The sequence below is a fragment of the Anabrus simplex genome, chromosome 3 (genome assembly GCF_040414725.1).
Source record: "Anabrus simplex isolate iqAnaSimp1 chromosome 3, ASM4041472v1, whole genome shotgun sequence".
Taxonomy (NCBI): Eukaryota; Metazoa; Arthropoda; class Insecta; order Orthoptera; family Tettigoniidae; genus Anabrus; species Anabrus simplex.
In genome coordinates this window covers 511904432-511917146 of record NC_090267.1, presented here as the reverse complement: position 1 = coordinate 511917146, position 12715 = coordinate 511904432, and the positions used below count along the sequence as shown (strand labels likewise).

Genomic DNA, 12715 nt, shown 5'->3' with positions numbered 1-12715 from the left:
AGACATCCTAGAGAGAGTAGCAAGACTAAAATGGCAATGGGTAAGACACATAGTTCGACAAGACTACAACAGGTGGATCTCTAGGATTGTTCACTGGAGACCATGGGAACATAAGAGAGGCATTGGAGGACCCCAGAAGTGATGGCTGTTGGCTGAAACACGCTGGTTCGAAGTGGCTCAAGACCGAAGTCAATGGAAGCATATGGAAGAGGCCTATATCCAGCAGTGGATTGAAATAGGCTAGAAAAGAAGAAGAAGAAGAAGATATTTTGATTCTAGCTGGATATGCGGCTAAGCAGTCATGGCTCGTTTCCAATCTGAAGAGGGCCACTGCTTCTTCCTCGGCTTGATTTTGCTTATTGGTTAATTGTGCGATTGCTGAATTACCCAGTGACCCTGCTTGTGCTTGTATTTCACATTCCATTTAGAAGTTATAAATTAATTGTATTGAATAACACAGTGAAGGGTAGTGATAATTTGTTGTATGGTAGCCTATCGACATATTAGGAACATAATCGTGTGAAGTGATCAGCATGGTGCATATTTGTCTTGTGATAGCTATTGTTACGGAGAAAGTCTTGAAATTGCTTACTAATGATGACAAAATTAAAATCCTTCAGGAAGTGGAATAGAGTCTGCATCTTTAAGCGCTAGAGATGGCGTGAATGTTGTAACCCTTTGAGTTTTGGTTCGAGTCGGTCAAAGTTTTGTCACATTAAAAATGGCAGCCAGAAACATTCTCTCTCACATGGATAACTGTAACCTCTTGAATAATTCGTGGTCAAAGTGTGTGCCCAGACAAAAATGTTTAATAACCCACTGGCCTGAAGTACTGTATAAGGCTTCAACTGACATTTGTATTAGAAAGAGTGTAATCTGCAATAATATGTTGGTACGTGTAATGTGCAAATGTTTTCATATTTTTTGTCTGGTGTATTTCTCACATATTAATACTCTCCTTTCATCTTTAGAAACGATATATATAGCTTTCACTGTACCCACATATACATAATGTAAAATGTACTCATAATTCCAATGTAATTTGTCCAGTATTGGAAATTACACATTTTCCAGCTAACTCATTCGTGTTTCACCTGATTGTGCCAATTTGGGGTCATCAGTTGATAACTAGCACTGCCACTAAGATGTTTTTGTACTAATGGACCATTTATATTGGTATTATGAAGTTACTGATAGAGGACAAATATTTCAGGTTTGCTATGGGAATCGACATCTATATCATCATAGTTGTTCTATCATGAACATGGTCAGTAAATCCTGGATTATTTGTTCCTTATCATTTTTCTGTTCTATTCACCAGAAATATAATTTTTCCTAATCTGTTCATCTCCGAGTCTTATACATTATCATGAAACACGTGTATGTGTGCATTAATACATACAATTTAATTATGGACTTGACTATAAGTACTGAAATAAATGCATTTCAGTAAAAATGTTATAACTTTGCATCTTATGTTGTTCTAGCTGATTCCTTGGGACTCTCTGCTCGTGACGAGTGTGAGTTGGCTGTTCGAGCTCTCGGAGCATGTGTGTGGTACCTTCAGAGATGTCATTTGGAACAGCAGCTTCTGGCGTTGGGGAAATTCAAAGAGTATAAGCCTGTCGACAAACTTGGTCAGCCAGTGTGTCAAGAAAGGTCTGAGTCATTTGCCAAATATATGGTAAGCATTTACTGTTCCATTGTATGTAAGGAGTCAACAAGAAAAGGTCTGTCCGTGGTTGCAAGTTCTCCTTGCAGAGTCCTCAGATCGTAAATAAAATGAAACATATTCTGTAACTGTGATGCTGCCCAGGAAACTTGAGGATTTCTGGCTTTTAGCATTATCTTTTAATTGAAATACAATAGCTTGGAGGGTTTCTTCTTCTTATTATTTTGTAACAGGAACCTCCTGTGTCGGGTATCTGCTTCTTTCAGCTCCCTGGAGAGATAAGATGCTCACTTCTGGGGTATTCCCTAGCTCTTAGGGTTGATTCATTCTGACACTTCTTATAGGATGTTATTCTACTGCTCTCAACCACAGCAGTTCTGTCCTTTACAGGCCGTGATAAATGAGATGTGAACATTTGGATTGAGTATAAGAACTGGTCATCTAACTCAGAATTTGCATTCCAGATTCAGATGGGATAAGTAACACTAGAGCTCAGATGATTAGGCAGGAACAAGTTAGAATGCAAACCAGTTTCGCTGGTAGGAAGTGTGGTCTGGCCCGCTCTTCCGTAATGTATGGCTACTTGGAGCCACCGGCACTATGAGAGACTTTGTCTCATTTTCAAAAATTGATGCCTGCCTTTGCCAAGAGATACCAGTAGATTCTGGAATAATCTTCAGTGCTTGTTGTAAGCCGTTACTTATTATCTTCCGTTGTGTTAGTAACCGCCATTCTGTTGGCTCTATTTCTACAAACACTAACACTGAACATTATTCCAGAATCTACTGGTATCTCGTGGCAAAGATTTCCGACAATATTACCTGTATGAGGGGCCACTTCTACGATAGCCAACTGATGCTTCAGTTTCACCATTGTTTATATCTAGCCTCTAAAAGTTTTACTACCTGCACATTTTACGACTTTACAGCGGCCCTGAAGGAAAGGCAGTGGGCATAGATAAACTAAGTGCAGATATGCTGAAAGTAGCGGGAGTTCCAGGAATCCAATGGCTCTATAGACTGCTCAACAAGATATGGGAGGAAAATACTATTCCTGAGGACTGGAAGATGGGCATCATTGTACTCTATTCAAGAAAGGAAGCCGACGAAAATGTACTAATTACCGTGTATCACACTACTGTCTCATGTCCTGAAAATATTGGAAAAAATAATAGAGACCAGAATCAGAGATATTGTTGAACCAATTTTGGAAGAAGAGCAGTATGGTTTCAGACCAGGAAGGTCAACTACAGACCTTATATTTGCAATTAGGATGCTAATGGAAAAATACTGGGAGAAGAACAAGCCTTTATTTCTAATATTTTTGGGCATTGAGAAAGCATACGATAGTGTACCAAGGGAAAGAATTTGGCAATGCATTAAAGAACTTCAAGTGCGAGACAGCCTCATAGACAAAGTGAAAATGTTGTATAGTGGGAACAGAAGCTGTATTCAAGTAGGATGTGGTTTGTCGGACTGGTTTGAAACAAAGAGAGGAGTGCAGCAGGGCAGCTCATTGTCACCACTTCTATTTATTATTGTAATGGATGTAGTAATGAAATCTATTAAAAGGAAAGAACATGGAGATATCAAAGCCTTCACATTTGCAGATGATGTTGCGATCTGGAGTGACTCAGAAGAGGAATTGGGAGAGAGAATACAAAGCTGGAATGAGGAGTTTAAGAAATATGGTTTAAACATCAGCAAGACCAAGACGGTGGTGGTGATGAAAGTGTATGGGGAAGGAGCAGAACCAATAGTCATGTTAAATGAAGCTCAACTGGACAGCGTTCCAGTTTTCAAATACTTGGGTAGCGTTATATCAAATGACAACCTAGCAAAACATGAGGTGAACAATCGAATCAATAAGGCAGCACAATTTTACCACCATGTAAGACACCTGCTGTGGGATGAGCAAACACCCATGAAAACAAAAATGACATTGTACAAGTCCTATTATACACCAGTTCTTACATACAGTCTCGAAACCACAACACTGACCAATAGAGATATTTCCAAACTTCAGGCAGCTGAAATGAAATTCCTACGCACTATGATCCAGAAAACCAGGAAAGACAAGATTAGGAATGAGAAAATTAGAGAAGAAGTAGGAATAGATGATTCTCTCCTCAATAAGATTCAGATATCAAGACTGAAGTGGTTTGGTCACATGAAGAGGATGCCAGTAAACAGAACTGCAAGGAAGGAATTGGACAGAAAGGTAGAAGGAAGATGACCCGTGGGAAGGCCACGAAGGAAATGGATAGATTTAGTTAAGAGCGATGTACTGCTGAGAGGTCATGATTGGGACAAGTTGGTGGAGGAAGAATGGTACAAGGACAGGATGAGATGGAGGAGGCTCATATACCACACCCGGGAAACTGGAGATGGTTTAGGATGATGATGATGATGATGATGATGATGATGATGATGATGATGATGATGACAGCGCCCCTGAACACGTTGTTTGCATGGCATACTTTTGTGTGCTTGTGTTAACGCCTTTCATTGGCAATATACGCAATATCACAATAGGTGAAACTACAAACATTTTTAATTGAACCATTTTAAATAGAACTACATAATTTTGTAAGAAGAAGTTTTAGTCTCGGACAAGTTAGTTTTAATATGATCATAGACAACATCCATTAACATGTTTTACTAATGTATCAATGTATTATTCACATTATATGTACCAAGTTTTAGTAATTAGGTTACAAGGCTGATCTTCTAGCTTATTTTGAATATTATATGTAACTTTTGAAGATTGCATTTTAGGCTGAAGATGCCCTAAATTACGGGCAAAACATGTCCCGAATAAGTGTTATTATGTTTATGTAACCACTTATAAGTGGATGTGAAGTATTGAACAGGTGGTTTAACAAATACTTTCATTGTTTTTGAACTATAATAATTTTCAGTACGGATCAATCATGAGGTTTATAACATGTAATAGGTTATGTATGTCGGAGAGTTATCCAAGTGCATTATTTGAATTCACCTTGTTGAATACATTTTGGAAACAGTTCTTTTCCATGGCATTTGAAAGGTTTAAACTGTGCATCGAAGTTAACTGCATGCAGTAATGGGCCTTAGAATATTGCGTGACGTGGCAATGGTTGGCGTTTCTGAATTGCGAGTTGGCGGTTAATTCGAAATCACGTAATTCGAAGTCCGATTTTTTAGTCCCAACATCTTTGAATTAGCGAGGTTTTACTGTATTTTTAATGAGTGAAGATGGATTAGAAGTTGTAAACTCTTAACAGCGATACGGGACAGAGCGTTAATGAAGAGGTATTAAATATTTGTGATGATTATTTACCTCTTTCTCAGTCGTTTTGGACCATAACAGGAACAATGAAATTTTTATCTTTAAAAATTCCTCCTCCTAAAAACTCATGTACTCGAACGCACAATATTGCACTCATTTACCGGGAGTACCATATATAACAAGCATCTCGTTACACTGACAATGTTTTGCTGTCCCTTAAAAATTCCTGTATTATCCTTTGGTTACAGTGAGAGCCCTATCACAGCAGCTGTTATTACGAGCGATTAAGTGCGCACTTTTTTTCCGTTGCCGATATTTATGCACCCCAGCGATTATGTTGCATACAATCGATTATCTTCGGTATCGTTTCCTTGCTATGTCCACCAGTGAGCTCTCTCGTCAATTTTCAGAGGGGTTTATTACATGTTATAAATCTCATTTTTGGTCCGTATTGAAAATTTATAGTTCAAAAACAATAAAGGCGATCTTTAATCCACCCATTCAATACATAAATGGGACATGTTTCGCCCTCAATTCAGGGCATCTTCAGCCTAAAAACAATCTTCAAGAGTACACCTTATATTAATATCGAAGCTAAAAGTTTAGCCAGTTACTAAAATTCAGTATATAAAAATGTGAGAAATGATACGTTATACAAACATCGCTGTCAATGATTAAGCCATAAAAATATTTTGTCAGAGACTAAAACTTATTCTGTTACAAAATTTCTAATTAAAACGGTTCATTAAAAATTTTTTTAGTGGATTAACAATGTGACTGATATAATGCCGACGACATGAGGGTGTGAAAAACAGGCACTAAAATGAAGGTCATAAAAACACCACCTTCAAGGCCGCTGATGAAATCATGAGCATAATGTGAAACTGAAGCATCAGTTGAATTATTGCAGAAGGGGCCTTTAGCACCAGTAGGCAATAAAATTGACTGAGACCATGTCAGGAAGAGTCAGTAGATATTGGAAAATGTTCTCTGTAAGAGAAGGAAAGGAAAGATTAAGAAGTTGAACACAAGGTGAGAATTCTGTTTACGATGTTAGGAACAGATGAGGACTTACATGTTTGTTGAAAGCTGTTATTTGCTATATACTGTTGCGTTGGTAGCCGCCCTTCTGTTGGCTCTGAGTCTCGTGTTATAACTGCGCTGCAGAGGCGGTAGCGAACTCGGAGGGGAAGGAATAGGGGAGCGTGGAAGGGAGGAGAGGATGGGTGGAGTTATCTGTTTTGCTGGAAGGAAGCCCAATATCCGTACGTATGGGTGGAGCACTTAGAGTATGTAGAATTAAATATATCAGGTATCCTAAATTTATTTGAACTAACTGTCTTTATTAATTTCTGCGTTAATTCATGTAACATGCTTTTTCTGTCTGTGATGTCATTAAGATTCTGTTCCTTATTATATGTCTTGTCTAAATAGATATATATAAACTTTCTAATTCGTTCAACATTCTACCTTTTTCTATGTTTCTAATTATTGCTAGGTCTTACTCTATGGATTCTAATCGGTGACCAGTTTCCCTCATATGCAAGCTCATCGCTGAGTATTTTCTATGTTTTTCCGCGTTAACATGTTCCATGTATCTTGTCGTAAAACGTCTGCCAGTCTGTCCAACATATGAAAAATTACACTGTGTACACTTGAATCTATATACTCCTGATCCCAAATAACGATTTCTGTCATGATTAACTTTTTTATGATTAAAGAATATGGATTGGTTAGTATTAGTAGTTCTAAAAGCTATATTAAAATTATGTTTCTTGAATACGTTAGTAATCTGGTGTATAGCTGGATTATTAAAAGTAAATGTAGCATACTCAGTTTTCTTTTTTTTCCTGGCATCAGATTCGTGGATAATTTGATCTTGATTTTATTGATCAATTTATTGATCATTTCTATTTTGAAACCATTCTGTTTAGCCAGGTGCCTAATATAATTCAATTCTTTCTTCAAATTCTTGGGAGATAGAGGGATTCTAAGTGCTCTGTAAATTAGACTGTGAAAAGATGCTTGTTTATGTGAATTCTGGTGTAATGATAAAATGTTTATAGTTGTAGATGATTGTATCGGTTTTTTAAGTATTTTGAAATCAAAAGTGTTATCCTTACGTGTAACAGTTACATCTAGAAAATTCAATGAGTTATGAACTTCGTCCTCTTTTGTGAATTTTAAATTAGGTTCGATTTCATTTAACTTGTTTAAGATTTCTTAACTATTAGTGACATCTTTGTTTATAATTACGAATATATCATCTACATATCTCAACCATAAATCAATTCCTTTAATTTTTGCTAATATTTCATTGTGTTCGATTGAATCCATGAATATGTCGGCAAAGATGTTTGATATTGGGTCACCCATTGCTAATCCATTCTGTTTATAAATTTTATTGTTAAATGAGAAGTAATTATTTTCTAATACGAAATTTAATATAGTGAATTTTTCTACTTACATTTTACTAAGATTACTGTGTTATCATGAATAATATTAACAGTTTTTTCTGTTAGATATTCGGGAACATATTCATTACGTCATACGAGCCCATCATCTTGTTTGGACGCAAGCCAAATTTAATCAAAATGTCACACAAGTCAATGGAATTTCTTAATGGTTGTTTATTATTAAAGGTGTAATGTTTTTTCAAAAAGTTATAAATGTATTTGGAGACCTTATACGTGGGAGAATTTCGGCAATTGATTATCGGGCGAATAAGAACATCTCTCTTGTGTATTTTGGGCAAAGCTCTAGTTTCTGGGAGCCTAGGATTCATATTGACAAGTTTTAGTTGTTCTTGCTCAGTAAAAAGATATTTGGATCTTTTAAGTAAGGCCTTTAAATTGCGTTGAACTTTAGCTATCAGATCTTTCGTCACTACTGTGTATTTGTTATTATCAAAAAAATTCTTTTTTTTGGATATATGTATCCTTATCCATTAAAACTCTTGAAGATTGTTTTTAGGCTGAAGATGTCCTGAATGGAAGGCGAAACATGTCCCATTTAACTGATAGTATGTTTATGTAACCACTATAAGTGGAAATTAATGTATTGAATAGGCGGATTAAAGATGGCCTTTATTGTTTTTGAATTCAAAGGCGATGTCGGAGTCTGTCGACTGCTGTTCTGTAAAGAAAATTCTAAACGAAAGAGAACAGATTTTTTTAATAAATGCGTAAATAACGTGTTCAATAACTATTCTTAACTAGTTAAAAATAAAGGCTGACCTAATGATCGCTTAATTTTAATGCTAAATACTGCAATTAAGTAAAAATGGGATACCCCTTGAGATATGGCAGAGGGCATAATTGATTTCAGAGGTTAATTTATATTTTCTCTTATCTGGTTAAATTACAGAAAGGTTATTATCATGTAAATTTATAGCTCTACTGGCACTTGAAGTATAGCAGCTTATTTTTGCTCTAGTTCGGTTCTACACTCCATGCTTCCATCCTTGCATCCAGCTGCTCAAGGCGCTCGCTTTCAGAGTTTTGTTTACATCGTGCAAAGTGTTAAGACTGTGTTTTATTTCTGCTATCTTGATTGAATCATTGAATGAAAATGGAATTTTGGAGATTAGAAGAATTTTTGATGACAGTGGTTCAGAAGAAGAGGTAGATAATTCAAATCTAGACCCTGATTTCGAACTTCATGTTAGTGATGAAGGTATTTATGACTATTCTACCACATTCCACCCAGGTGTGATTTTGCACTTTGTAGTTTATTTAGCTAATGTTTCATGATTTTCATATGATTGGAGATTAATTTAGAACGAAGTGACGCAGCGATGATAATTCAAAGGCAGGGACTGATTCACATTCGCCGGGTACTTTTGGTGATTTGGATGCACTTGCAAAGCCTGTGCAGATAAATGAAAAGCGTAAAAAGGGAAAGTAACGAGAAAAGAGACATGCTGGTGATGTCCAATGTGTTCTGTAGCACTTTTTGTCCCTGAATGCTCAAACTATTCCACACTAAAGCTCATTATGTGTAAGACTTTGTTGTCAGACTTTTTTTGTTTTTGCAAAAGGCATACCATTGGAAAATGTGTAATGTGAAAAGTATTAAATAGATATTAATGCAACTTTTTAATCTGTAGAATAGACCCTTTTAATTTTTTGATGATATATACGTGTTACAGTTGCAACCTACCTACTATTTTCTACAATTTTTTAAAAACCTTCAAAGTATGGCGGTCTGCCTGCCCATATGCCACCTTAAGACACAGTCTCCAAGGTGTTAAGTTAATGGTTATTAAACACTTGGAAATGTAGAATAATTGTGCAGCCGCAAGAAAATATGGCATAGGCCTAACTAAAGTCAATATTTGGCACCAGCGTAAAGACAAAGATTGCTAAAAAAAAATGTGTACTTTACAAAAAATGCATTCAGTGGTCTGCAAGAGTGCTCAAGAACCTTTACATGAAATTCTATTTTTAATTCAAGAAAAGTGTGATAAGTGTTACAATTGTGTTGACTTCTTGCCATTTTTGTGTAGGCTGATGATGACATGGACAGATGTCGAAACCGGTCCCTTAATAAATTAAATATGTTGCTACATTGATTCGTGCAACACTGTTATTGTATTGAAAAGGTGGAACATTTTTCTCTTTGTAGCATTGTAACTATTAGTTCAATACGGATCAGTTATGAAGTTTTTAACTTTAAATGCTTTAAAGAAGTCGAAAATGAAATTGTGAAGTTCGTACATGAAAAACGCAAGGGCAGAATGGCCATACCGTGGCGCAATAAACTTGTTCGTTGACCTTCAACGTCCGCGGTTAGGCCTATGCAGTACATCGCTAGCCGCTGAAGTTGGCTGAACCCGGCAAGTGAGACATGCGTGTAGCGGTAGCCAGTTATATCTGACGCTGAGAAAAAGTACCGTATCAGTTTTATAGGCAGCAAGAATATTTTCCTGATGGATCGCCATATTGTAGAGATGCATGGAATAGGTTTTGCCGGCAAAATTTTCAGCGTGTTCTCTTCGGTATTATGATGCCAATTTTAAGTTAATGGTCATTAAACCTGCAGAAATAAAGAATAATTGTGCACCCGCAAAAAAAAAAAAAAAAAAAAAAAAAAAGCGGCATAACGAAAGCCAATGTTCGGCATCTAAAAATAGTCTAAAAATGCGTACTCTGCAACAAAGGCATTCGTATGATTTTACAAAGCACTTTTTGAGCCTAATTTAAATTTTTTGAAGGAAAAAGTGGGGTTTGTCTTGGATTCGGAGAGATACGGCTGGTAATTTTTTCAGAATGAAATTAAACACACACTTTCATGTAGTATCAAATTTTGAAAAATAACAAACAAGTAAGCCGAAGTGTGCATATCATCTGCGGAAATGCAAGTTTTGTACAAACTGATTGCCGATTCATACCGATTTTAATGTATATGGGGGGGTTTTTCAGACTTTTATTCAAAAATCTGATATAACGACAATCCGCTATAGCGAGTAAATTTTCTGCTGTTGTGAATTCTCGCTATAACGGTCTTCTGCTGTTTGTTGCAACTGATTGCAAACTGTAAGGACCTGGAAAATGAAAGAGTCAGAGGAAATTATACTCACAAATGAATTACAATGATATAGATTGTCATGAAGAGTATAATTATTTCCAGTAGTGTAATTTTTTTTGGGGGGAGGACCTTCCCCATGACCCAGGGATATACACATTACATAGTCAGCAGAATCTAAGCCTGTCAGCTGAATTCAGCAAGATAAGGTATTTAATAATAATTATTAATGTGCATGACAAATGTTTACTTTTAAACATTCGTATGCAGTGAAGCTAATTATTATTGGACATACACATTTATTTTCAATAAAATATCATGCTATTGAGTTAACAAATAGTAATTTTGTTATTGGAGCACGTTCAGTCATAATGGTCAGAAAATGCTCCACGGCATCTCTTATGTTTCATCAACAAGCGCCACCCGTCCAGGGTTCTCTTGCACTTAGCGCAGCGATCTATCGGCGCAAGAGGCTTTGGCAAGAATGCTCAGCGCCGATACATCAGCTCTATTCTATTCAGGGATTTTGGTCATTTGTGTGGCTGTTAAATGGTAACAGATGATTGTGTCAGTAACTTAAAGCATTGAATTTGCATTTTACTCAACAGCTGTGTCCACTAGCCTGACAAAATATTTTTATTTTCAACAAATGAAAACTGTTGACTGTGAATGTTTATCTTGTGGTTATTCAAAGATGTTATTTTGTGGATCGATTTTTGGTTGGCTTATCAATACAACAACTTGACCTAGGTATCAGTTTAGTTTAGAGTTCATTTCGTTTTTCTGGTATATCGTGTGTTCGCTATACTTCCCAAACTATAATTATACACCTTCTTATTACTTCGTGTTGCATGTGCTTCCGTCTTTTTATCGTAATGGCTGGGCCATGTTCAGGGACGAATGATTCCAATCTCCTTGAATTTTCAGATGATTTAGATAGTGACCCTTTTTCTGTGTGTGTGTCGAAGGCGATTCCCGTTATGCAGGAAGAGACCTGAAGATTTTCGCACAGTTACAGCTGCTCACCTTGCATTGGACCATGATGACCTGACATCGATGTACAGTGAATAACTCTGTGCCATACTTCATGAGAGAATTGCAGCACACACATTGATATCAAATTATTCAGAATTAAATGTTCTTTTTTTTCAAATTTAAGAGTAAAGAAGAAAGACGCGATAATGTCTGATCTTTCTGTCATTGGAAACCATATTTATTTTTCAAAAATTATTTTCAAATTTTAATAATTGTTTGGGCTTTACCAATAATAATACGTCCAAGGTATATTCATCATTTCTGTAATGCTCATAGTTTCCTATATGAATGTGATTTGTTTTATTTTAATGTGTTAAAGTGTTCACGTGTTAATTTTTTTGTAATTTGGTTGGAAATTCACAAATTATTTGAGCTGCTTCGAGTAAACCCCTGCATATAGGCTGAGTGCAAAGAGAACAAGATGCTCGGTGGCCTCCTCGCAGCAAAGTCAATACTGTACGTTAAAGACGTATTTTAAATAATGCAGTTAAATATTGGCAAGTTAAGTCTAAAATAAGCATATGTAATGCAATTAAGATTAGTATTTGCAGCAAGAACAAATATTTATCTATATCAATAATAAATATAATTCCCATATGAAAGTTGCCCGTTTACAATAAGCATATTTGTCTCTTCCTATTTTAACTATAGTGTTTTGCTTACTTTAACCGCAGTTGCAGTTCTATCTAACACTTTATTTACAGAAATGGGGGGACCGTTATTAACCTTCTCCTGTTTAATGTTCTCTCATACATAACAAATAATGTCCCCAGTTTGTCCCTTTTATAGGAGTGCCTTTGTTGAATCATTTCCTCTCTCCATTTTCCTGCCATTGGATTAAAATTAAAAGATACTAGGCATATAATATACGCAAACAGTATTTAAAAATTAACTGTGCAACTATAACTACGCTATCATTATACACAAGATTAGAGAAGCTGTTTATGAATAACAGTACAATTATACACATGGACGCACAAATACAAACACAAAGTTACCTTCACTTTAAGATACTGATAGCACTAGGGAAAGCTCTCTTTTACCGTACATGTTACGGCAACATTGTCTTAAGCTTTCCCTCCTTTCTCTTCGCTTCTCTTTTGTTGTTGGTCGCTTGTGATAGTAAAATTGTGGGTTGTCGAGACAACCTGCTAACACTTTTATCTCATTCCATTCCCATTACAACGGGAGAACTCATGTTGACGCAACTGT

At 36.2% G+C, this 12715-nt stretch overlaps 1 protein-coding gene across 1 annotated transcript in view; it reads left to right on the top strand.

Annotated features, from left to right (window-relative positions):
- Window positions 1-12715, top strand: part of Msh6 (DNA mismatch repair protein Msh6) — a 196423-nt gene that overhangs the window by 81911 nt on the left and 101797 nt on the right. Inside the window, exon 12 of the mRNA XM_067143707.2 lies at window positions 1488-1684. Within this exon, the coding sequence (XP_066999808.2) occupies window positions 1488-1684 (197 nt within the window). The remainder of the gene's footprint in view (window positions 1-1487; window positions 1685-12715) is intronic.